This window comes from Agelaius phoeniceus, chromosome 29 (genome assembly GCF_051311805.1).
Source record: "Agelaius phoeniceus isolate bAgePho1 chromosome 29, bAgePho1.hap1, whole genome shotgun sequence".
Classification (NCBI taxonomy): domain Eukaryota; kingdom Metazoa; phylum Chordata; class Aves; order Passeriformes; family Icteridae; genus Agelaius; species Agelaius phoeniceus.
The window spans coordinates 1,434,817-1,458,746 of record NC_135293.1 but is presented as its reverse complement, the minus strand read 5'-3'; the positions used below and the strand labels follow the sequence as shown (position 1 = coordinate 1,458,746).

The 23,930-nt window shown below is 47.9% G+C and overlaps 1 protein-coding gene across 2 annotated transcripts in view; it reads right to left on the bottom strand.

The window, feature by feature from the left end:
- Window positions 1-8,109: 8,109 nt before the first annotated feature.
- Window positions 8,110-23,930, bottom strand: part of KDM4B (lysine demethylase 4B) — a 74,899-nt gene continuing 59,078 nt past the window's right edge. For both annotated transcript variants that reach the window (XM_054650067.2, XM_054650068.2), the window contains 9 exons: window positions 23,565-23,787; window positions 20,685-20,761; window positions 19,903-19,958; window positions 19,320-19,428; window positions 14,054-14,239; window positions 13,444-13,608; window positions 12,622-12,741; window positions 11,695-11,787; window positions 8,110-11,022 (listed from right to left, as the gene is read on the bottom strand). In XM_054650067.2, coding sequence (XP_054506042.1) covers window positions 10,837-11,022; window positions 11,695-11,787; window positions 12,622-12,741; window positions 13,444-13,608; window positions 14,054-14,239; window positions 19,320-19,428; window positions 19,903-19,958; window positions 20,685-20,761; window positions 23,565-23,787 — 1,215 coding nt within the window. In that variant the 3' untranslated portion in view covers window positions 8,110-10,836. The remainder of the gene's footprint in view (window positions 11,023-11,694; window positions 11,788-12,621; window positions 12,742-13,443; window positions 13,609-14,053; window positions 14,240-19,319; window positions 19,429-19,902; window positions 19,959-20,684; window positions 20,762-23,564; window positions 23,788-23,930) is intronic.

Sequence of the window (23,930 nt, the reverse complement as noted above, 5' to 3'; positions counted from 1 at the left end):
TGGGACCCTGGCAGTGCCCACCAGGATTGAGGCTCCCAGGGAGCAGCCCCAGGAGCAGCTGCTGGAATCACATCCCAGCTGCAGTTTTTGAATGCGGCAGCGTGATGGAGGGATTAATAAAAGGTAAAAAAATGATAAAATAAATGAAAACAGCAATTATTCCAGGCTCTGGGATTGCACCCTGGTCCCCATCCCAGGTGCAAAGGGCAAATGAAAGAGGAATTCCTGCTCTGAGCTCAGTCTCTCTGGCTTTGCTGTGCCAGACCTGGCACGGGGCTGACTTTGGTTTTAATTAAACTCGAAGTGATGGCTCATTAATGCCCCTTTGCAGCAGGGAGGGAGGCAGGGTTATTGTTCCTTATTGATCCCAGGGATTTTTCCCTCTCTCTGTCACACAAGCTCCAAAGGCAGCTTTGACAGAGATTTTATCAGAGGTGTGAGCAGGGAGGGAAGGAGGAAATCATTGCAGGGAATATTTCACAGGGCAGGGGCTGCAGAGCCACACAGACCCAGTTCCCCACACAGGAGCAGGGTTAAGGCATGGACAGGTTTCACCAGGGATCTCAGAGCCCCCTTTTATTTTATGAGAGATGAGAAGGAGCCTGAGAGCAGAGCCAAACCCATCCCTGCAGCTCAGCTTTTCCTGCTGGGATGTGCAGGGCATGGCTCAGTGCTGGCTCCAAGCAGGACCATCCTGGCAGGACCCAGAGCCAGCGCTGATCCCATCCCTGAGGGGATCCTGCTCCCACTTTGATCAATTCTGTGCCAGCCCCAGCCCTGCCCCAGCCCCATCCCAGTGCTGCCCACAAAGCTCAGAGCAGCAAAGCCCATCCCAGGGCTGCTCCAGCTCCCATTCACACCCTGGGCAGGGCCAGTCTGTGCCTGAGCTGGAGTTTGCAGCAGCCTGGATGCCAAATCCCTGAGGGATTGATTTGCAAAAGCCCCCAGGCCCCTGCACAGCCCTGAACCAAGAGCCCCCAGCCCCCTGCAGCAGAACAAAGGCTTTAAAGCAGCTGTAGCTGTAATTTACATTCCAGAGGAAAAGGAAAAGCTTTTCTTGGTTTACAGAATTACCCAAGTGGCAAAGCAGTTCCCAGGCCAGGAGAAATTCCTCACGTTGCAATATGCTTTAATTATAGCAAGAGCAGCAGTAACAGAGCGAGAAATCAATTCCTTCTCCTAAATAAGATGGTTGCAAATTCCAAGTCGGCAAGTGAACAGATGTAGAACTGAAATGGAAAAAGTAAATACCCTCAGAGGTGCTGAGAAAATTGTCTGACTATTGCTCCAAGTTCATCCTCTGGGAAGGGGGTACAGGGAGCCTGCTCCCACATTTCCCAGGGAGGAAACCGAGAGTTCAGTCACTGCAGCAGCCCCACAATTGTGACAATTCCTGGCTGGGAGGGTGGGCAGGGCCTGGCACAGGTGCCCAGAGCATCCCTGCATCCCTGGCAGTGCCCAAGGCCGGGCTGGATGGGATATGGAGCATCCCGGGACAGTGGGAGGTGTCCCTGTCCCTGTCCCTGTCCCTGTCCCTGTCCCTGTCCCTGTCCCTGTCCCTGCCCCAATCCCTGTCCCTGTCCCTGTCCCTGTGCCAATCCCTGGCAGGATGGAGTGCCCAGTGGCTGAAGCAGAGCAGCAGTGACCCTGCTGTGTGATAAAGTGTGATAAGTGTGATAAGTGTGATAGAGTGTGATAAAGTGTGATAAAGTGTGATAAAGTGTGATAAAGTTTGATAACCACACTCTGTCCATCCATTTGATGCATCCACCCTTTAACCCCCCAGGTTTTCCCATTGCCTGCTGACCCCCACGGGATCCCTCTGCAATCAAAGCCCCAAATCCCAACCCCACTGTGCCTTTACCTCCCCAAACCCCAAATCCCAGCTCCTCCCAGCCATGGGGGCAGAAATTGGGGTTCAGGAGCCAGGGCTGGCCCTGTGCCCACAGCGGGCACACAGGGTGCAGATGGCAGCCCCAGATTAAGGGGTTACACAAGGGCTTTAGCCCGGGCTTACTGAGGATAAGAAACCCCCCAGGGAAAGAAAAATTGTGTCCAAATGATTAAAAAAAAAGAAAAAATCTCTTCTATTTAAATGTACAACGCTGTGCCTGAGCTGTGGAAGGTGAGGTTCAGGAAATTGCTGAGCACCAGTGAGTCAGGACCCACTCCCATGCCAGGCCTGGGAGAGCCAAAAACTTCCCAGGGCAAGAACCGGCAGAATGGCAGCCTGGGGATGCCATGGATTTTTATTTTTATATCTCATATTTTTAGTATATTTGTATTTTTATATTTATACACCTATTCATACATAGATGTAATTTTATATTTAGTATTTTAGTATATTTGTATTTTTATATTAATACACCTATTAATCCATAGATGTAACTTTATATTTAGTATTTTAGTATATTTGTATTTTTATATTTATACACCTATTAATCCACAGATGTATTTTATATTTTTTTTATATTTTTTAGGACAGCAATCACCCTGCTAAGGCTCAGACTGATGGGGCTCCAGGTGTCTGTCCGTGAGATGAGTTTTAGGTTCTTTCCAACCCAAACCATCCTGGAATTCTCCTGCTGAGGCTCAGGAGAGGGATGGGGCTGTCCAAAATGTGGGATAACCACATCCACCTCCACCCCTCCAGAGCAGAGCAGGGAGAGGTGCAAACCTTTCCCTCAGCCAAGGTCACACAGCCAGAAATGCAATGAAAACTACAAAAAAAATTTTAAAAATAAATAAAACAAAATTAAATTAAATTAAATTAATTAAAATAAAATAAAATAAAATAAAATAATAAAATAATAAAAATAAAATATAAAATAAAATAAAATAAAATAAAATAAAATAAAATAAAATAAAATAAAATAAAATAAAATAAAATAATAAACCCACCGTGGGCCCTGCAGGTTTGGCCCATGGGATATTTTCAGAGGCTGGGGAGGAGATGCTGGAGGTGCCCTCAGAGCTCTTGGACTTGCAGGAGGGGTCTGATTTTAGGGTATCCCCTTTTAGCTCCAAATAAATTTTTTAGGTTGAAACCTAAAGATAAATCAAACCAAATTACTATTCCTTCAGGAAAAGCAGATTCAAATTGCTGCACAATTTTTTATCTAAATAATGTTTAAATTTTAAAAAGGGGGGAGAAAAAACTAATTACATCTTTGTGTGGAAGATCATAAATCACATAATTACAATGGGAACCTCTGCATCTTTCCAACACACCAAAAGCAGACTACACAAGTTCTTATCTCATTGCTGTTTAATTAAGAATTATGTTTGAGCATCTTCTTTTTAATTATCACGGAGCCCAGATGACTTCTAATCTCCTTTTTACCCAAAATGAGAGAAGGTGCAGTCCAAAACGGGCCCTAATGAATTTACAATTTGCTCTTTGGGGAACTTTAATAAAATTTTCTCTGCACTGAAGATGAGCAGCGATAAAGTGAACTTCCAAAGAGAACATTTGGTTCCCTTCAGCTGGCACCACGGGAGCTGCAGAGGGGTCACTTTTTGGGGGGTTTCTCACGTGGTTCTGTAGCTGCACCTGCACCCCAAAATCAAAAATGTCCCTGCTCTGAACATGAGCAGAAACTTCTCCCCTCCTGAAGCTTTTCCCACTGTGTCCTGCTGACCCTGTGACCCCAGGTGACAACACACACACACACAGAGAAATATTTATAAATATCTGAGGGGGTTGTTTGAGCCCAGCACACAGCAAATACCTTTTAATTCAATTGGCTGAATCGACACAGGGAGATTATTAGTTTTCAGTAAGATTTGATTCAATTAATTAGCCTGAAAATATCAGCACAGCCAGGCGAGCAAAGAAAAACAGAGATAAATCCCTGCCATGGCACTGCTTCATCTTTTAAAGGCAATTAACTCTTAGTTATTAGCTTTTAATTAGGGAATAATAATGACACCATTAATACAGTTTATTATACTTGTCAGCAGACAGCTGCTCCAAGCAGGCTCTGTTATCAGATCTCAGCTTTTGGCTGCTCCTCGCAGGGAAGGGGGCAGAGCTGGGGGGTCCCTGCTGGAGCCCTGGGCTGGTTCCCCCTCCCACCTGCCCAGGGAGGGATGGAACAGAGCAGGAGGGAGCAGAGCAGGAGGGAGCAGAAAAAGATGGAGCAGAGCAAAATGGAGCAGAATAGGATGGAGCAGGGCAGGATGGAACAGAGAAAAATGGAGCAGAGCAGAGCAGGATGGAGCAGAGCAGGGATGGAGCAGAGCAGGGATGGAGCAGAGCAGGATGGAACAGAAGAGGATGGAGCAGAGCAGGATGGAGCAGAGCAGGACAGAGCAGAGAAGGATGGAACAGAGCAGGGATGGAGCAGGGCAGGATGGAACAGAGCAAAATGGAACAAAGCAAAATGGAGCAGAGCAGGATGGAGAAAAGCAGGGATGGAACAGAGCAGGGATGGAACAGAGAAGGATGGAGCAGAATAAGATGGAGCAGAGCAGGGATGGAACAGAATAAGATGGAACAGAGCAAAATGGAGCAGAGCAGGATGGAACAGAATAGGATGGAACAGAATAGGATGGAGCAGAGCAAAATGGAGTAGAATAGGATGGAACAGAACAAGATGGAGCAGAGCAAAATGGAGCAGAGCAAGATGGAACAGAGCAGGAGGGAGCAGAGAAGGATGGAGCAGAGCAGGATGGAACAGAATAAGATGGAGCAGAGCAAAATGGAACAGAGCAAGATGGAACAGAGCAGGATGGAGCAGAATAGGATGGAACAGAGCAGGATGGAACAAAGCAGGGATGGAGCACAGCAGGATGGAGCAGAGCAAAATGGAACAGAGCAGGATAGAGCAGAGCACGGATGGAGCAGAGCAAGAGGGAGCAGAGCAGGATGGAACAGAGCAAAATGGAGCAGAGCAGGATGGAACAGAGCAGGGATGGAGCAGAGCAAAATGGAGCAGAATAGGATGGAGCAGAGCAGGACAGAGCAGAGAAGGATGGAGCAGAGCAGGGATGGAGCAGAGAAGGATGGAACAGAATAAGATGGAGCAGAACAAGATGGAGCAGAGCAGGACAGAGCAGAGAAGGATGGAGCAGAGCAGGATGGAGCAGAGCAGGGATGGAGCACAGCAGGATGGAGCAGAGCAGGGATGGAGCAGAGCAGGGATGGAGCAGAGAAGGATGGAGCAGAGCAGGGATGGAGCTGAGCATCCCTCCCAGAGAAGCTCCAGGGCAGCTCTCAGTGCCAAGGGTGCCAGGAACACCTTGGAATTCTCTTTCTTTTTGCCCCAAATTTATTGTGAAACTTCAAATCCTGCTGTAAGAGCAACAGCCACGACCTTGGCAGTGGCCAAATGCCTCAAGATTTCATTTCTGTGTCTGCTGAGTCACCAAAATAAAATCTCCAGAGGCCAGTGATTACACAGCAAACCACATTTCCCATTATTTTTCCCATTATCTTGTTTCACTGTGTTCTAGCAGAGCCTGGAAACCATTTCCAGGGCACAAGCCTGACTTCACTGTGGTTTTTTATTCCTTTATCACACAGGAATTAATCTTACCCCAAATTATGCACAACACAAAAACACAATGCCATAAATTTCCCCGATCTACTCTGGACTTAATAAATCACCAAAATTAATGTGAAATATTCTGGTGGGTTCCACCAGCTTGGTTTGAATTTGTTTTCCTTGCTCTGGACTGGAGGGAGCCCCAAGGGAAACACCAGGAGCTCCTTGAACTGGCAGCCTGCTCGTGGAAGGAATTTTCTTCCTCCTCTCCCAACACAAATCCTGAGGAAAGAAAGGAGCAGGGAGTAGGAACAAAGCAGCTGGGAGAGCCTATTTGCAATTTTTCTGCAGGAAAGCAGAGCTGTTACATTGAAAGCAAAGTTGTACAAAAGGGAAAACTTCCCCCACTGAGCACTGACATCAAAATAAGGAGGAGGATGGAAGGAGAAAACCAGATTATAACCATGGAGCTGGGAAGGGTGGCACAGAGAGGGTGCACTGCAGGGAAAGGAACAAGGAAAAGGGAAAAAGGGAAAGGGAAAATGGGAAAGGGAAAAGGGAAAGGGAAAAGGGAAAAGGGAAAAGGGAAAAGGAGAAAGGGAGGAGGGGAAAGGGAAAAGGGGAAGGGAAAAGGAGAAAGGGAAAAGGGGAAAGGGAAATGGAAAAGGGAAAAGGGAAAAGGAGAAAGGGAAAAGGGGAAAGGGAAAAGGGGAAAGGGAAAAGGGGAAAGGGAAAAGGGGAAAGGGAGAAGGGAAAAGGGGACAGGGAAAGGGAAAAGGAGAAAGGGAAAAGGGGAAAGGGAACAGGGAAAAGGGAAAATGGAAAGGGGGAAAGGAAAACGGGAACATGGAAAAGGGGAAAGGAAAAAGGAAACAAGGAAAATGGAACAGGGAACAGGGAAAAGGGGAAAAAGGGAACAGGGAAAAGGGGGAAAAGGGAAAAAGGGAAAAGGGGAAAGGGAAAATGGAAAAGGGAAAAGAGAACAGGGAAAAGGGAAAAGAGAAGAGGGAAAAGGGAAAGGTCCATCAGTGCTGGGAAGCTGCAGCAGGACACGGCAGCTCCCAGGACGGGCTGATCCCTGTTCCCAGGCTGGCAGGGCCCAGGTGTGGTGCCAGAGGTGTTGTCACCCCTGTGCCACCCCTGTGTCACCCCTGTGTCACCCCTGTGCCACCCCTGTGCCACAGCAGCTCCCAGCCGAGCTCCCTCTGCCCTCACACCCAGACTGAGCCCCAGGATTTCAGGAGAAACTCTTGGGAGAACCTCAGGACTGAGCACAAACACCTGCAGCCAGAAAAATCCCGAGGACATCTCTCACTTCTGAGAAAAACTGCAAGGAAATGCATGTGGACAAAATGGACCAAGCCCTTGGTTTGGGAGTATCACAGAAGTGAGAGAAATTGCAGTGTTTAACAAGCAGCCAATTGTCTCTAAGCTGAATTAGTGAAAATTGTGATGATAAATTGCTCCTGGAGCCCAGACCCATCCCTGAGCCGAGGGATCTCACACTGTGGTGCTCAGGCAGATTTTTCACTTTGTGCTGACAAAAATCTCACACTAATCACCCAAGCCAGGCCACAAAGCTCCTGGATTGCAGTGTTAATTCCATGTTTCAGCTGAATCCCAGATCATCCAGGCACACCACAGCTCCAAGAGGCTCTGAGCTGTTCAGGTGACAAAGGGAAGGAAACCTCAGCTCCAAAGCAGAGCCAGGAGCAAATCACACCTGCACAGAGCCCTTCTCCAAAGAGAAAACTGGGACCCTCCTGGACCTGAATCAGCTCCAATCCATCTCTTGGGCCCTTCTCCAAAGAGAAAACTGCCCAGGGACCCTCCTGCACCCGAATCAGCTCCAATCCATCTCTTGGGCCAGGCAGATGAATCCCTGCAGCAGCATCTTGGCCTGGACCAGGGGCACTGACCATTCCCTCCTGATCAAAGACAATTTGCTGCATTTTCCAGCGATGGCTCTGTTAAATGAAGCAGATGAGCAGAGGATCTGGCCATTTCTTTATTTTTAAACGCTGATCTGGGGCACAGGGGAGGGGATCACTCCTGTTTCAGGGACAGGCTGGCTCGTTTGCTAGGGGATATCAGCAGCTGGCATCTGAAATGGCAAGGCTGGGCTGGAGAGGTTGAGCCAAAGTGAACTGTGCTGAAGCAGAGCCAAAATCCTGTTTGTTCCACAGGAAAAGTGGTTAAACTGTGGTCACTGTGCAATTCCAAACAGCATTTGCACAGCGACCTTTACATTTCCCCTGCTGGAAACCAAAAATTTAATTGTTTTGCTGCTTTCAAGCAGAATAAATAACTCCCACTGATTTTCTATTGGTGAGCAAGTAACCCAAGGACTTCTCTTCTTCTGCTACCAAAGCTGCCAAATAATTCTGTGTCAACAGCTCCAGCTCATTTGAGTCTCAGGATTGTGCCAAAACTGCCTTTTTTTGTGTGCCTGTGCCAGCACAGTCATCCTTGGGAACAAGAGATGACCTGAAAGCTCTGGAGGGGAAATTAAAGGTGTTTAAATGGAGTTTCAGGAAGATGCTGTTTGAGGAGGTTCAGCGACCTCCTGCTGCACAAGACTTCAAACTTAGAAATGAAGAGACTTCAACCCCCCAAAAAGTGTCATTCTGAAATGCTCAACAGCTTTTAATTCATTTTGAACCTAGAGGCAGAGAAAAAAAAAATAGGCAAAAAATACATCACAGCCTTAATCTAGGGGGAGAAAGGAAAAAAAAAATCATTATTTTTATAGCACATAATCAGACACAAATATATTTCACTGGAGGAAGGGGTAGGAATGTGCATTTCCTATTTCCTTTTCAACAGGCTGATGCCCAGGGGCCATCAGTGTGGCCACTACCCTGAATCTGCACAAGTCATTCCTAAACCAAAATGAGGGATTTTAAAAACCAACAAAAAGAGAGAAAATCCTTGCACCAAGGAAGGGCATTCGACAGTTCCAGGTTCATGTTTCAACATAACTCAGCATCTGAATATGGGGTGAGGGAACACACTTGTGTTTTTACAATATAAATAGCATTTGGGAAAGGTACTACACATGGATACAGCTACTGCAGGACTCCAGCATGCAGAGGAAATTCCCCGTCGCTCACAACCACTCATCCCATCCCACCCTTCCCTCCCACCTCCAAAAAAATTCCTCTGCTGGTTAAATTTCTCTTTCAATTGTTTTAAATATTTCTCTCGTGGCCTGGCAACATTCTTAGTCTTTTATACAGCAAGTTTTCTATTTAATCACATTTCAACCGACAGGAGACAGCTCTGTGGGAGGAACAACCCAGGCTCGGGAGAACCTTGCCAATTTTTAAACTTTTATTAGTCTCAGTTTGGTTTTATTCGTGGAGACATCCACTGAAAACGTCAGAAACTCAGAAATAAAAGAACCCAAAAGCAGAGCCCTGTTTGCAGGGTCTCACAACCACGCAGGCGCAGCCAGGCACAGGAAAAGGACCCGTAGCAGAGGCAGGGGAAAGGATGGGACCTCCAATCCTCCAGGGAGAACAAAACCAAAGTAAAAAAGGAATTAAATCGCTTTATTCTATCTCCACTCTTTCACTAGGACAGTTTAATACCCATGGAGTCTCTTAAGATGCTAATCTACCATCTGCTAGCCCACAAATCCTTCCCACTTATTCCCTTAAAGATCCAGCCAGAGCTTTGCTTAACAGCCTCTCCCCAGAACGACAACCACCTTGCAAAGGGGCTTAAAAATAATAATAAAAACAAGAATATTGTCTCTCTCCATCCAGTAATTTCAGGGAATTAAGTGGAAGAGATTGCAGGGCAGCATTCCAGGCTGGGCTGTGGGGAGAGGGGAGGGTCTGGGTGCCCTCTGCTCTGCTCTCCCCCCTGCACCTGAACCTTCCCAGCTCTGCCATGGCCCCTCCAGCTCGGGACCAGCACTGCCTCCTTCTCTCCTCTGAACTGACTGAGCTCCTCCAAAGAGAGGGGAAGATTTTCCAGTGGCTCCAGCAGGGTTTGGAGCAGGCTCTTTGCCAAGCACTGCTCCACAGCAGCTCTTCAGCCCAGGGCATTTCCAAACGTCCAGGTGGGAGCTGCCCCCTCAACACTTCAGGGCTGGGCTCTGCCTTTAATGCTCCTTCAATCCTCAGTGAGCTGAGTCCAGTCAAGGCAGGGCTTGCACTCCTCTTCCCCAGGAGGAACTCACAGGCTCAGTCTTGGCTTAAGGAAAGGATGTCACGACAATCAGATGTTTGAGGAATTTCTTCTTTAATAGGATAAAAGAAAAACATACAAACACCTCCCAAGCTTCTGTCATGGAATGATTCTCACACTGTAAGGAGCACAACTCAAAAAACAAAAACAAAAAAAATTAAAATTAAAAAATAAAGAGACAAAGGAAAGAGAAAGGAGAAGTGCTGAGGGAGAAGCGCTGCCGGGGAGCCTCTGGCTCGTGGGGAGCTAACACAAGCAGCAACAGAACACTTGCCAAACCAGGGTGGCACACTGGAACTCAAAGCCATGCTGATCCTGAACTAGAAAGCAACTGTGATGGCAAAGATGGGGAAGGAAGGTGAGAGGAATGACCCAAACCTGGTCACGTCTTCCCTAAGCCCCTCCCTGGGGACGTGGCAGCGATGCCAGGGCCCATCCCAGGGCGTGCAGAGAGCCAATGGCAGGAACAGCCCAGGGGAACATTGCTGCCCCACCTTCCCCAGCTTACAAAGATAGTGTTTCTTTACAAAAGAAGAACCCAGAACATTCCAGGACATCTGCTCTTGCTCTCCCTCTCCCCGCTGTAACATCAGTCACAATTCATTTGGGGGTGAGGGGGGAGGATTTAATTTATTTTCTGTTTTAAAGCCATAATCTAGAAAAATGTTTTGTGGAAACTTTCATTTTCCTATTTTTGCTTGCTTTTTTTTTTTTAATAATGCTCATTCATAGAAAACTTCACAAAGGTGACGTCTATGTACAGAAAACACGATTCCAAAGGCTGCTTCAGTAGTCAATGTAATAGCACCTTGAAAGACAAAAGTTTGACAGATTTGAAAAAGTCCTTTTGTTAAATTTTAACCCTTTCCTCATAAAAAAAGAACCAGTCACAAAGCTCCATCTGTAGAAACTCTTCCAAAGTCTCCATGTGAAAAGCTGAAGGGTTTCCAAGCTCCCCAGCTCTTGGTCAGCAACTCCTGGCAAGGTCGAGGTAGCAGCCAGACAGGGATTTCCTGCAGTCCAAACCAAGAGGAGATGAAAGAAATTCACAGCAGGCTATTGCACAGGGCTGGTCTTCCATTCCACAGTTTCCTATTTGTTTTTCCACTAACTCAAAAAGGGTTAATTGAATATTTTGGATGAATCCTGGTTAAAACATGTTGCTCTGAGTCCCAGGCTGGTACTGTGTCTGCAACAGGCTCTCCATAAAGGCCAGGTAGTCTGGGGTTTGTCCATATTCCTCAGGATTCCTGGGATTCCCCAGCCGGGGACGCTTGGCTGCTCTCACTTCATCTCCCGAGAACACATCTTCCTGAGGGGCCCCGGTGCTGAGGGACTGCAGGAGACACAAAACAGCCATTAGGGGCACAGCAGGAGCACAGGGAGAGACCCACGGTCCCCCTGGGCTGGGAACAACCTGGGCACTCCCCAGCCCCATCACCTGGTTAAATGGAATGGCTTTAAAGGGTCTGAAAACACCCAGCAAGTCTGGAATATAAAAAGAAAAGCTAAGAAATAAAGCCCTCATCTTTCCTAGGCTCAGTAATTCCACTGTATGCACTCAAAGACAGCCTGATCTTGTAGATTAAAAGATTTATAGGTAAGAGCCACACTCTAAATCTCCAGTTTGGTGAGAAAAGGGGGTTTGGTCCCAGGGAGATAATCAGTTCTCCAGAAAGCCCTGAGCTGCAGCCCAGCTCACCTCACCCTTGGACAGGATGACTCCATATAACTGAATTCATATGGTGTAAAATGATCTGAACATAATCTTTTAACCAGAGAAAATAAAACTCTGAGCTGAACACATGCAAGGGGAAATCATTTCTGTGATTCTCAAGCATCCGTGGCCAGGATTCCTTCCACTCTGTGTATTTTGGGAATGAAAAGCAATTTTACAGCCACAGAAACTGGAGGCTGCATTCACCTAATGTCTAAAAAATACATGAAGAAAATGTGAAGGGGTTCTGCAAGCTGCAGCTGGTTTCTTGTTTGCTATTTTGGTACCCACCAGGCGAGACTTGACTCTCTTGGGAAGCTCTTCCTCCAAGGTATAAATATCCCCACGCTTCACCATCAGCTGAGAGCCATCTTCAAACTCCACCTGCAGGGGGGCAGAAGGTGAACTCAGAGCCACGTTTGAACAGCCCAGTCCCAGCCTGTGGCACAGCTGGGCCCCCCAGGCACACCCAGGAAGCATCAGGGGCCAGCTCCCGTGGGTGTCTCTGTGGAATGAGCACTCCCAAACCATGGGGAGGATGCTGAGCCCAAAAAGTGCTGCTTTCAGTGCTGTTCAGGCACCTCTGTCTTATCCAAGTGGATTCATTCAGTGCTCCATGGATCCCAAAATATCTGTACTGCAGCTGGCCCAGCACCTCACATTTCTGCTGATTTTTGATTCATACCCTGAAAAAAGCAGCTTTTCACTTATGATAAAAGCAGCCCTCTATTCAGGCCAATATGGTAATAAGAATTTCTTTCATCTTAAACAAAGCATTTTTACAGGTCACAAGGAAACAACTCCAGCTACTAAAGTACATTTGTATTTCAACCAGCAGAAATAGTCAGCCAGGTACAAAAAACCCCTCCCATGAAACCCTTTCTGCTAAGCACTGATTATATCATGAATTATGCATCAGATGTTCCAGGGATGTTTATTCATGGAAACGTGCACAGCAAAATGTTAAAACTATTAAAAGTTTTTAAGGGATTCTTATTTCCTTTGCCCAAGACTTTAATACACTTTTCTGCATAAAGCAGAAGGACACAGAGCACAGTTTAATAGGGGTGTCAAGTTCAGGCTGGACAAACTCAGAGGGAATAAATCATCTGCTCCCAAATCCTCCTCCTGCTCTGCCCAGCTCCTGCAGCCCATCTCTGGTGCAGGCTCAAGCTCTCCCATCCTGGAGCAGAGCCCAGGGATGCCTCTGGCACTCACCTGGTAAATCTGACTGATCTGGGCTGCAATGAACTTGGCCTTGTAGATGATCCCGTCCGTCCACTGCAGCTGCACCAGCTCCCCCTCCGGAGGGGGCCCCATCTGGATGCAGTCCCTGCTCTGAGGACAGAGAGAGAGGGGTCAGAGACACAGCTCCAGCAGAGCTCAGGGGCCAGAGGTGTGCTAAAATCACATGGTAATGAGCAATGGGATGTATTTCTGCACTTGTGATTAATTGTGGGCATCTCAAACAAAACCAGCCTGAGAGAGCAGCAATTGACTCTGGCAGCTCCTTCTGCTGCCAGCACCCAGTTCATGGACATTTCTCATTACAAATCCCACAGCATCACATCTCCTGTATCTCAAAAACAAGCAGGGCAACTCAGTGAATCAGTGGCACAATCAGGAAGGCAATGCATGAGCTGACAAATCAGCCTCTTCTAGACATTCCCTCTATTAAGTGAATTCCCTGTTTTGAACCAGAAGTGCTTACGAACAATCTGCTTCCCCCATGAATCACACTTGTCAGTTGAAAAATAAGATTATTCAACCACAAAACAAATAGGATGAAATTTAGAACAAACACTGCTTTCTGTGAAGTCATCTGCATTCAGCAAGATCACATCTTTGTAAAGCAACCAAAAAATAAATGAGATAATGTCAGAAACAAGATCTGTCACGAAGAGCGGGATGAGATTTTTCTAGGTGAGCAGCAACTTAAAAATTAAAATGAAAAAGTTAAGCTTTGCTTTGCTGTTCCAGCCCAAGGCACAGCTCAGTCTGTGGTGCCTGTGCCACAGCAGTGTCCCAGCAGTGCCTTACAATGATGCTCTCGGGGTAGACGTTGTCGCTGTAGGAGCCGTCGTCGAAGTTGACCTCGTAGAAGGTCTGGGTGCTGGTGCCGATGACCCTGCAGCGATAGTAGAGCCCATTCCTGTTCTTGGTGATCACTGTCTGCCCCAGGGCCACCTCCCTGCGGAACGGGACCTGCAGGGACACAGGAACAGCTGCCAGACACAGCTCCAAAAGCTGGGTCCAAAATTCCATGGAATCACAGAATGGTATGGGTTGGAAGGGACCTTCAGTCCCACCCAGTGCCACCCCTGCCATGGCAGGGACACCTCCCACACTCCCAGGCTGCTCCAAGCCCCATCCAGCCTGGCCTTGGGCACTGCCAGGGATGCAGGGGCAGCCCCAGCTCTCTGTGCCACTGTTCTACCCTCTTCACAGCCAGGAATACTTCTCAATACCCCATCCAAACCAGCCCTCTTGCAGATGAAAGCCATCCCCAACAACGGCTTCCTGGACAATCCTTCTGCATTAAAAACACAAAACACTTGGAGCCAATACAGGTGGGGGAGAAACTATTTTTAAAAAACCCCAGAAACCAAAAAAACCAACAAAACCCCAAATCCCCCAGCCCAAAACCTACGTTCTGGTTTGCTGCTTTGTGCTTGAAGCAGGTGATGGACACCACGTAGGGCCAGTCGTCGGGCTCCATGGGCACGCCGGCCGCGTGCGCGCACGTCACGTGGAAGGACGTGGAGCAGTGCTCGTAGGAGCACTGCACACAGGCCCCAGACACCTTCTTCATCCTCTTCCTGCAGTACACACACCTCTGCAAGGGAACACAGCTGGGGTCACAGCCAGCTCTGCAAGGGGACACAGCTGGGGTCACCTCTGCAAGGGAACACAGCTGGAATCACCTCTGCAAGGGAGCACAGCTGGGGTCACCTCTGCAAGGGAACACAGCTGTAATCACCTCTGTAAGGGAGCACAGCTGGGGTCACCCCTCTGCAAGGGAACACAGCTGGGGTCACCTCTGCAGGGGAACACAGCTGGAATCACACCCAGCTCTGCAAGGGAACACAGCTGTAATCACACCCAGCTCTGCAAGGGGACACAGCTGGAGTCACCTCTGCAAGGGAACACAGCTGGGGTCACAGCCAGCTCTGCAAGGGAACACAGCTGGGGTCACCTCTGCAAGGGAACACAGCTGGAATCACCTCTGCAAGGGAGCACAGCTGGAATCACCTCTGTAAGGGAGCACAGCTGGAATCACCTCTGCAAGGGAACACAGCTGGGGTCACACCTCTGCAAGGGAGCACAGCCAGAGCTCAGATCTCTCCAGGAGCAGAGCCTGGAGCCCTGCAGAGACCCCACAGCCCCCACAGGAGTGGCACAGGGCACAGAGCCCCTGGCAGCAGTGCCACAGTGATGCTCTGTGCCAGGACTGTCTGTGTCACCCACTCAGGATCCCTCCAAGGCAATGTCCAGCAGCCACTGTCATTCCCTGCCTCACCACTCCCACAGCCCTGCAGAGCCACACTGGGCACAGACAGACTGGACTGGGCAAACACCCACCAGTGGCACCAGAGAACTGCTGCACCCTCATCCTCCTCACACAAACAGTGCACCTTCACTTCATTAACTCCAACAGCAGCTGGATGCTCACAGGTGCACTGCTGGAAAATAACATTTCCATTTTTCTGAAGGAACAGAGCACAGTAACTGGGTGGCAATTTGCTCGATTATATTTAATGGGACATTGTATTGATCAGATCTCATGGAATATAAAATCATATAATGGAACAAAAATACTGTGTGTTTATTTTAGATGCATAAGCACATCAACCATAAATATTTTATTGGCATCCATGTCAGATGAGCCACTGTAGATAATTCAGTCAGTTTTGCAAACAAAAGAAATAAAAACATTGTAGGGAAAAAAAAACAGAATTATCAGGGAAAAGGTCTGAAATCTCAGAGACATTTTCACACTCATTTTCTGCAAAGCAGATCCAGTTATGAGGTAAATCGATGTAAGATGTGGGACTGCTTTAAAAAGAAATTACATTTTCTCAAAGCTAAAAATCCTGAGCCTGATGGCACTGACAGTGAGCAGGAGCTGTAGTGGGAACAAGACAAATTTCCTCACTCCCTATAACAGCACCATTTCTTGTTTCCAGCCCCTCAGAAATACAGAAAAGGAGATTTTGGGAATCCCAGTCTAAAGAATGGATTCTTGCATAATGTTCCCAGGGATCCACTTGGAAACACCACTCAGTTTTTAATGTTTCCAGGAATCTGTCCCTGATCAGCAAATCCCAGAGTGGTTTGGGCTGAAGGACCCTAAAGCTCATCCCAATCATCCAGTCCATGCACTGGCCTTGGACACTTCCAGGGGTGGGGCAGCTTCTTTACCTTATCTGAGGCTGGCACAAGGCAAATCAGGGCAAAATTAATACCAAACATAGGAGACAAATGTGCCCTTCATGATTAAAATGAACAAAAGGTGTCCCTGATCATGGCAGGGGGTGGAACTCCAAAGCCTTCGAGGTCCCATCCAACTGGAATCATTCTGGGATTCTGGGATTCCTTCTCCAGGAACAATTCTCTTCCTTGAAAGCAAAAGATGCCAAAGAACAGAAGATTTGTTCTTCCTTATTCCTGTGCAACACCCCCTCCCTGCCTGGGCTCTGCCCCACATTTCTATGAAATAAGTCCCATGAATTAACTGAAGGCAGTTTGTTTACACCAAAGATTAATTTGGCCTTTTTACACAAACGAACAAAAGCCAGGAAATTCAAAGCCAGAGCCTGAGTGCTGCCAGAACGTGGGTTTAGCCTTTAATAAGCTGAGCCTTTATCACTCTGCAAACCATGTTCCAGAGCTGATAAGCAGCAGGAAAGTGCACAGCAGGACTGAGGGGAGTCAATGGCACTGGTGCCATTATTAACCTGTCCATATCCCCCTGTCCCAGCAGCAGGGACAGCTGCTGACACACAGGGGGCTCAGGGAGCATTAACCCTGCCAGGGCAGGAGGAATCTGCCCCTCCTGATGCCAACAGGGATCTGCCAAGCCAGGATTAGCACACACCCAGTGCCCACACAAACTCCCTGTGACAGGCACAAGAGCTGCAGCAAAGGGATGTTCAGAGCAAATATGATCAACAGATAAATGTGAGTGACAGTGAGCTTGATGTGTAAGGAGTGATGGAGCAAGTGACAGTTCTTGGCTGTGAGGGTGGTAAAACACTGGCACAGGGTGCCCACATCCCTGGCAGTGCCCAAGGCCAGGCTGGACAGGGCTGGCAGCAGCCTGGGACACTGGAAAGGGTCCCTGACCATGGCAGGGGTGGCTCTGGGTGGGATTTAAGGCCCCTTCCAACCCAAACCAGTCTGGGATCGTATGAAAATGCAGATCTGGAAGTGTGGGAGATGGGATGGACAGAAACACCAGTGCCAAGTGCTGTGGGAAAGCTGCACAAGGAGATTTAAAAGCATTTTCTGTGGGAGGGAAAAGAGTCCAAAGCACAGAAGAGAAATCTTCAGAATAAATGCACACCAGAGTCAGGTCACTGCTGAGAGTAAGAAATGGGCTGTCTGCTGCATGATGAACACTGCAATTCATTTACTCCACTGAGGAATGACAGCTAATTATTCCAAATTTCCACGTCATAAATAATTTACGTGCACAGGCCTGTAATGTGCCATCAATCTGGGAGCAGGAAACTGCAGTTCTGAAAATGGTGCCATACCCACAAATGGACTGAAAAGTCTGTGCTTGGTCCATGCTTAGAGAACAGGTTATACCTTTCACCAGATCACTGCCACTCCTTGGCACCTCAGCCCTCATCACAGGAACTTAAAACAATACAAACATATTAAAAAATCAAATTATAACCATGGATAACCCCTGCCCCCTCTCTCCTCCACTACCCTCATCTATTTACATCAACTATCCTCACCCTTCACATCATTCCTTCTCTCCTGTTCCAGCTTTTCCAGCCACAAAGGTCATCTTTCCAATTTTATCAAGTACTGCACCACGTCCATCATTGCCAAAGTCAGGAGCTCCAATGCCATCACCTTTCAGTCTCCCTCAGTTTATCTTCCTAACTGCAGCTGCTCACCTCCAAAGCTCTCAGCCCCCAGCTCCTCCAGTGACTCCCCACATGCTCCAGGAATCACCTGGAAATTCCCATGAAGAATCCTAAACCTGCCCACCATGGCTCATGAGTCTCTGCACACAATCTTGTCCAATTTACACTCCCTTTGTACCTCACACCCCACAGCACCACTGCCTCTGTATTCTGCCATCCAAATTAATTGTTTAATCCTTACCTAATTGAAAACTCTAAAACTTTCCCAGTGAAGGGCTTAAAGCCAGGCTTTGACATTTGAGCTGCAAGCCAGGCTCTGACTAACAGCAGCATAAGGAATATGTGCCTGTAAATTCCAACACTGGCCTGTGTAAATCAAGGCACTTCATGTAAAAATTCTCCAGGTTCCCTGAGAAAGGAAGAAACCACAAGGTGCAAATCGAATACAACAGAAGAAATCAAACAAAATTTCTTTCCAGAGCTCCAGCAGCATTTGGACAACTCTCTCAGGGTGGATTGTTGGGGTGTCTGTGCAGGGCCAGGAACTGGACTGATGGCCTTTGGGGACCCTCCCAACTCAAGATATTCTGGGATTCTATGAAACTTTGCAGTTTTAATTGAGGAATGAAGGAGAAATGAGTGCAGTGGGTCCGTGCAGAGGCTCTGGCAGGCACAGGCTCTGCTTTGGAGCAGAGCAAAGCAGCAGAGCCAGACACACACAGACACTGCCCTGGCTCTGCAGCACTGCCAGGCAGCCAAGGAAGGGTTAAAGAATTAAGTCATGTTTCCTTGTGAGGCTCCATTAAGCAATACAAGTGAGTGTTGTGTAAAAGGATTTTAAGTTCAGCGTTACAAGTGCTGGTAATGAAGAGGATGCACGTTGGAAGTGTCAGCTGATCCATAAAGAGCCACGGCTGCAAGATTTATCACCCTGGCACTGCGCTGCCCCATCACTCCTGCTGAATAATGGATGCTTTTTACATTCACATTTGTGTACAAAACCCATTTGCACAACAGAGAAATAACTCTGGAAGCAGGGATAGGTTCCTCCTAATCTCTCACCCGGGCTGGCTGCACTAAGTAGCAGCTCTGTTAACGAATCCATCAGCACTAACCCATCTATCACTGCTCCAGCACCTTCCCCATCCCACACTGTGTCACCCAGCTGACTTCTGTACCAAAAAAAGCAGCAAAAGCACAATTTATTTTGCAATAACACACTATAGTGATGGAGCATTAACTAACATTAAGATAAATTGCTCTGAGCTAATGAATCGTCCATTACTAATCCCTCGGATGAGGCCACACAGCTAAATAACAACTTGGAGCTGGGCTGGTATTAAAATCCTTGCAGTCTTGCCTTGCAGTCGGGGTCACAGAAATGTTTATTCATTTCTACAAGAGGTTTCTTGATAGAAAGAAAGAAATGTTGCAAGGAAAGGTGAATTAGAGATGAACAATTCAGCTTCTCTCTTGTCACCATGTCCCTCTGCACTCCTGCTGTGCAGCACTTGGAGTAAATGGAGCTTTTAGGCACTTTACACCTGATTGCAGGTGGGAAGGAGTCCCAGGCTCTGCCCAGGGTACAGCACACTCCTAGAGAGTAAAGGCACATCTGGAAATCAGAGCTGGTTTTGTGTCAAAGCACTGACAGGGCTCAGCAGACACAAATGCAGCTTTTGTTTGGAAATGAGAGCGAGATCGCCTCCAATCTCAGCTGCTTGACGAACCCACACAATGATTTCCTGTCTAGTTACAGCTTTTCCCTTTGGCTCCTGTTCCCAACCACTGTCCCCAGGAAAAGGCACCCACCAGTTTCCACCTCTGCTCGGGGATGGCGCTGATGTCCACAGGGTGACGCTCTATGACATTGAGGAAACGCGCCTCGGGGACAGCGATGGCACAGATCACATGGACCCACCTGGGGAGCAGAGTGAGGACACAAATCAGGGCCTGCCACCATCTGAATGAAATGCTCAGGAGGGCAGTTAACATTTCCCTGCCTCCCTCAGCACCGAGGCACATTTCCAGGGGTTGGCAGCCGTGGCAATGCTCCCAATTGACTGTTAATCAGGGTGGCACAAAGTAAATGTCTCTGGAACAACAGAGATCAACCTTCCCCTACACCTGATACTGCACAATGCTGAACATTCTCTGACAAGACTTTTCTCTGAGCAACAACCACATTCAGCAGGAGTTCAGAAGTTCTGCTGTCAAGTAGCCTGGTGCAGTGTAGGGCAGTACAGTCCCTCGGGCTCATCCTGCCAAGTCAGCGAGGAGCAGTTCCCTCCAGAACCCCAAAATTTGCTGCTACACTGAGCATTAAGACCAAATTCACGAGACAAGGAGATCAGGTGCAGCATGGAAGGAAAACACCCTCAGAACCAGCACTCACCGGCCATCAGTGGTCATCTGGAGAGCTCCTCCCCTGAGATTGCACAGGCAACATTCCTGCGGGAACACAACTCCTTCAGAACGGGCCCAAAAGCTCTGCCAGGCTCTTCATCCTCCCCAGAAAGTGACCACACCCCACCTGGGACGTCAAAGGCAATGTGAATTCTCCCCCCTGTGTGTGTGGAGCAGTGGGTGGGTGATGCCAGGGTGCTGTGCCAGTCCTTAGCACTGCCCATCTCCCACCTGGGACGTCAAAGGCAATGTGAATCCTCCCCCCTGTGTGTGTGGAGCAGTGGGTGGGTGATGCCAGCAGTGCCAGGGTGCTGTGCCAGTCCTTAGCACTGCCCATCTCCCACCTGGGATGTCCAAGGCAATGTGAATCCTCCCCCCCTGTGTGTGTGGAGCAGTGGGTGGGTGATGCCAGCAGTGCCAGGGTGCTGTGCCAGTCCTTAGCAGTGCCCATCTCCCACCTGGGACGTCAAAGGCAATGTGAATCCTCCCCCAGCCATGTGTGTTTGGAGCAGTGGGTGATGCCAGGGTGCTGTGCCAGTCCTTAGCACTGCCCATCTCCCACCTGGGATGTCAAAGGCAATGTGAATTCTCCCCCAGCCATGTGTGTGGAGCAGTGGGTGATGCCAGCAGTGCCAGGGTGCTGTGCCAGTCCTTAGCAGTGCCCATCTCCCACCTGGGATGTCCAGGGCAATGTGAATCCTGCCCCAGCCATGAGTGTGGAGCAGTGGGAGGGTGATGCCAGCAGTGCCAGGGTGCTGTGCCAGTCCTTACCGCTGCCCAGGCGCCGGCCGAGCATCGCGAGCAGGACCAGCCCTCGTTCACCAGCTCCGGGCGTATCCCGTAACAGCCTGCAACAAACAGAGCCACAGCCTGTCAGAGCAGCCCTTCCACAACGCCTCTGTTCCACTCAGTTTCACTTCTCAGTTCCACTCCATGACTTTTCAGTTCAGAAGCAACTCTGAGAGCGTTCGAGGAACTGTATTCCAACAAAATAGGAATTGGGACCAGCAGGTCTGAAAAGAACAAACCAAACCCCCCCACACAGGTAACCCTCACGTTTGTTTTTCACTTTTCTAAGGACTACAATAGTAAGATTTTGTTTCTTTAGGCAGGAACTGGGCTCCAAGGTGATGCCACCACTGCTGGAGTGCACTCACACATGGAAACACCCATGAATTTTAGCAAGGTTGAAGCAGTTGAAGCAGTTGAACTTTGAAGCAGTTACTTTTGCTGAGTGGTGTTATGAGGAAGGACAAGGCAAATAATACTGTAAGGAAATTAAATACCTGCATTCCACATGGTTACCAGTATTTAATTTATGGTTATAGGAAGTGTGAAAACCATCTCATTTTACAGAGCATCAATTACTGTAACATGCAAACACCAAATCCTCCTACAACACCACCAAAATAGTACAGTGGTATTATGCCCATTATAAAGACAGGGAAATAAGAACAAAAAAAAGTCCTTAAAATTCTATAAAAGGCACTGAGGTTTGTCACCAAAAACAATGGGGAAAAGACACAAGTACAGTTTTGGAAAAGTAGATTTGTGATTCCTGCAAGCTTGTAAAGTGAGTAGAAAATTGAAGATAAACATCTCAACTAACACACAGCTCATTCCACCCAGGCTCTATCCCTCCTAACAAAATCTCATCCAGCCTTCACCTATCCTAACAAACTGAACAGAAAATTTCAGCTGGGAACAACAGTCTCAAATTACTGAATTAAACTTAAAAGAAGACATTCAGAAAGCACTGGGATTGCCACCACAGCCTGATTTATAAATATCATCCACTTAACCAGATAAACAGCATGTCAAAAAAAGTCAATACTATGGATCTGCAGCTGCTCTCCACATCTGAGGTCTCTTTTCATCATATGGCAAATCAGGGCAGCAAATTCCACCCAGGCCTAGAACAGGGACAGGGGTGTTCAGTCCAAAACTGAGCTGAGGGAGAGCCAGACCCTGAGCACAGCCTCAAGCTGCACCAAGGGAGGTTTAGATTGAAAATTAGGAAAAATATCTTCATGGAAAGGGTTGGAACAGCCTGCCCAGGGCAGAGGTGGAATCACCATCTCTGGAAGGGTTAAAAACATCCATGGATGTGGCACCTGGGGACATGGCTGCTGGCAGGCAGGGTGGTGCTGCTGGGCTGACGTTTGGCCTTGATGGCCTTAAAGGACTTTTCCAGCCTCAGTGATTCTGTGAGGGCAGAACAGTCCCATTTACTGAGCCCCAGGTTGTCCCATAGGGATAATCCAAGAAAAATATGCTCTTTTTATAGCTTTTGTCAGTGCCTCAAAAGCCCAGAAACCTTCCCAAACCTTCCCCTCTCCACAGGGCCTGGCTGCTGGAACCCAGCACAGTTTGAGAGGGCACTTCCCAAGAACACACAGGCTGCCAGCTGCTTTTACAGCCAGCCAAAATACACCTCACCACTGCAATCCTGCAATAAAAGCAAATGGATTCTCTGCAGCAAAGTCAAAGGGATGTCACAGAGCACAAGGAAACAACCAGGCACTGGAGCTTCCATCAGATTTAACACCTGTCCTGTCCTACCCTCAAGGGGAGAGTACAGCCAAAATATAAAGCTGAGCTTCTCTAGAAACAGATGGATCTCAGGTCTGAGCCTGCAGATTAACATCATCTTGCCCACAGCCCTCTGTCCTTAAATAGAATTTGGCCACAGAAACCATTCTGATAGACTGGACTATTGCAGGCCTAAGGATGGACAAGATGCAGGAGCACTGAATGGTGAAGGCAGGATGAAATCTTCCTCCTCACACCCACTCTGAATCCCATGGCCTGATTAGCCAGAAATGACCATAATCAGGGATTCAGCACAGAAACCAAAGTTGCTTCCAGTTCCCCAGCCCTGCTGAGCTGCACGGGGACCTGCAGGCTCTAAAATTGGAACAACAAAAGTAATTCCAGCTGATGCAAGTCAAATAAGATTCCCCATCTGTCAAGATCAAACAGCTGAACAGTAATTCGTCACAAATGTTAACTGGATGCTGTACAATCTCCACTGAAGGTACACTCCACCAGGATTAATCAGATCTTCTTTTAGACATAACTATCAGGGAAGCAAACAGACATATGTTCCCTTTTGTAATCAAGTGCCATTACTACAAACACTATCACAGACACTAATAAAATATATCTCAAACTACTCCATAATCTCTGCTGCATGCAGGAACAATATAGCCTCCCCCAGCAGAACAATATTGGAACAAAATATGTGAGAGAAAAGAGTGCAATAAAGCCTTTGAGTTCTGCTTTATTACAAAAAATGAAAGGTATCAAAAGAAAGAATCTTTTCTCTGAGACAGAGAAGAATCAACCAACAAAATAAGCAGTAAAAAGAATATTGGTGTGTATTTTTAAGATCAGTGGCTGCCAAGATGGACTTGAATACACAGATGTGCTTTGAGAGAAAGGTTCCCTGCCCATGGCAGGGGATGGGAACTGGATGAGCTTTAAGCTCCTTCCAACCCAAACCTTTCTGGGATTCCTGATATCCTTGTACCAAGAAAGATAAAAATGGAAGTGACAGGATACAAACCTGACAAGAAGGAACTCAAATACAGCAACACAAACTCCTGGTTTCTGGGGAGCCAAAGGCTTTGGGGAAGGTGAAACACTCACTGGCATGAACCTGCAGGCAGCATTTGGCACAGGATATCAAGGGACTGGTTCCATCCTCTCCAATGTAGGAGTTTGAAGGAAGGGGCTCGGTGTTTTCTCCACTTGAGGTAAAGCACATCTCTGGGATCAGGGGCTTGGTCTTCTGCCCACACTTGGAAAGGTGCACAAATGAGGATGGCTCCCCTGTGGAGCTCGGGGCAGCTTCCTTCTCCACCTGTGAGGACTGCAGAGAAAAGCCCATCACTGGAACCTCCTCTTCCTGGCCATGGTGCTCACTGTCCACTCTGAGCACTCCCCTTGCACAGAGGTCACCAACACCTGACACCAAACAGCCAACAAGCAGCCTAAAATCCTGATTCCCCCCTT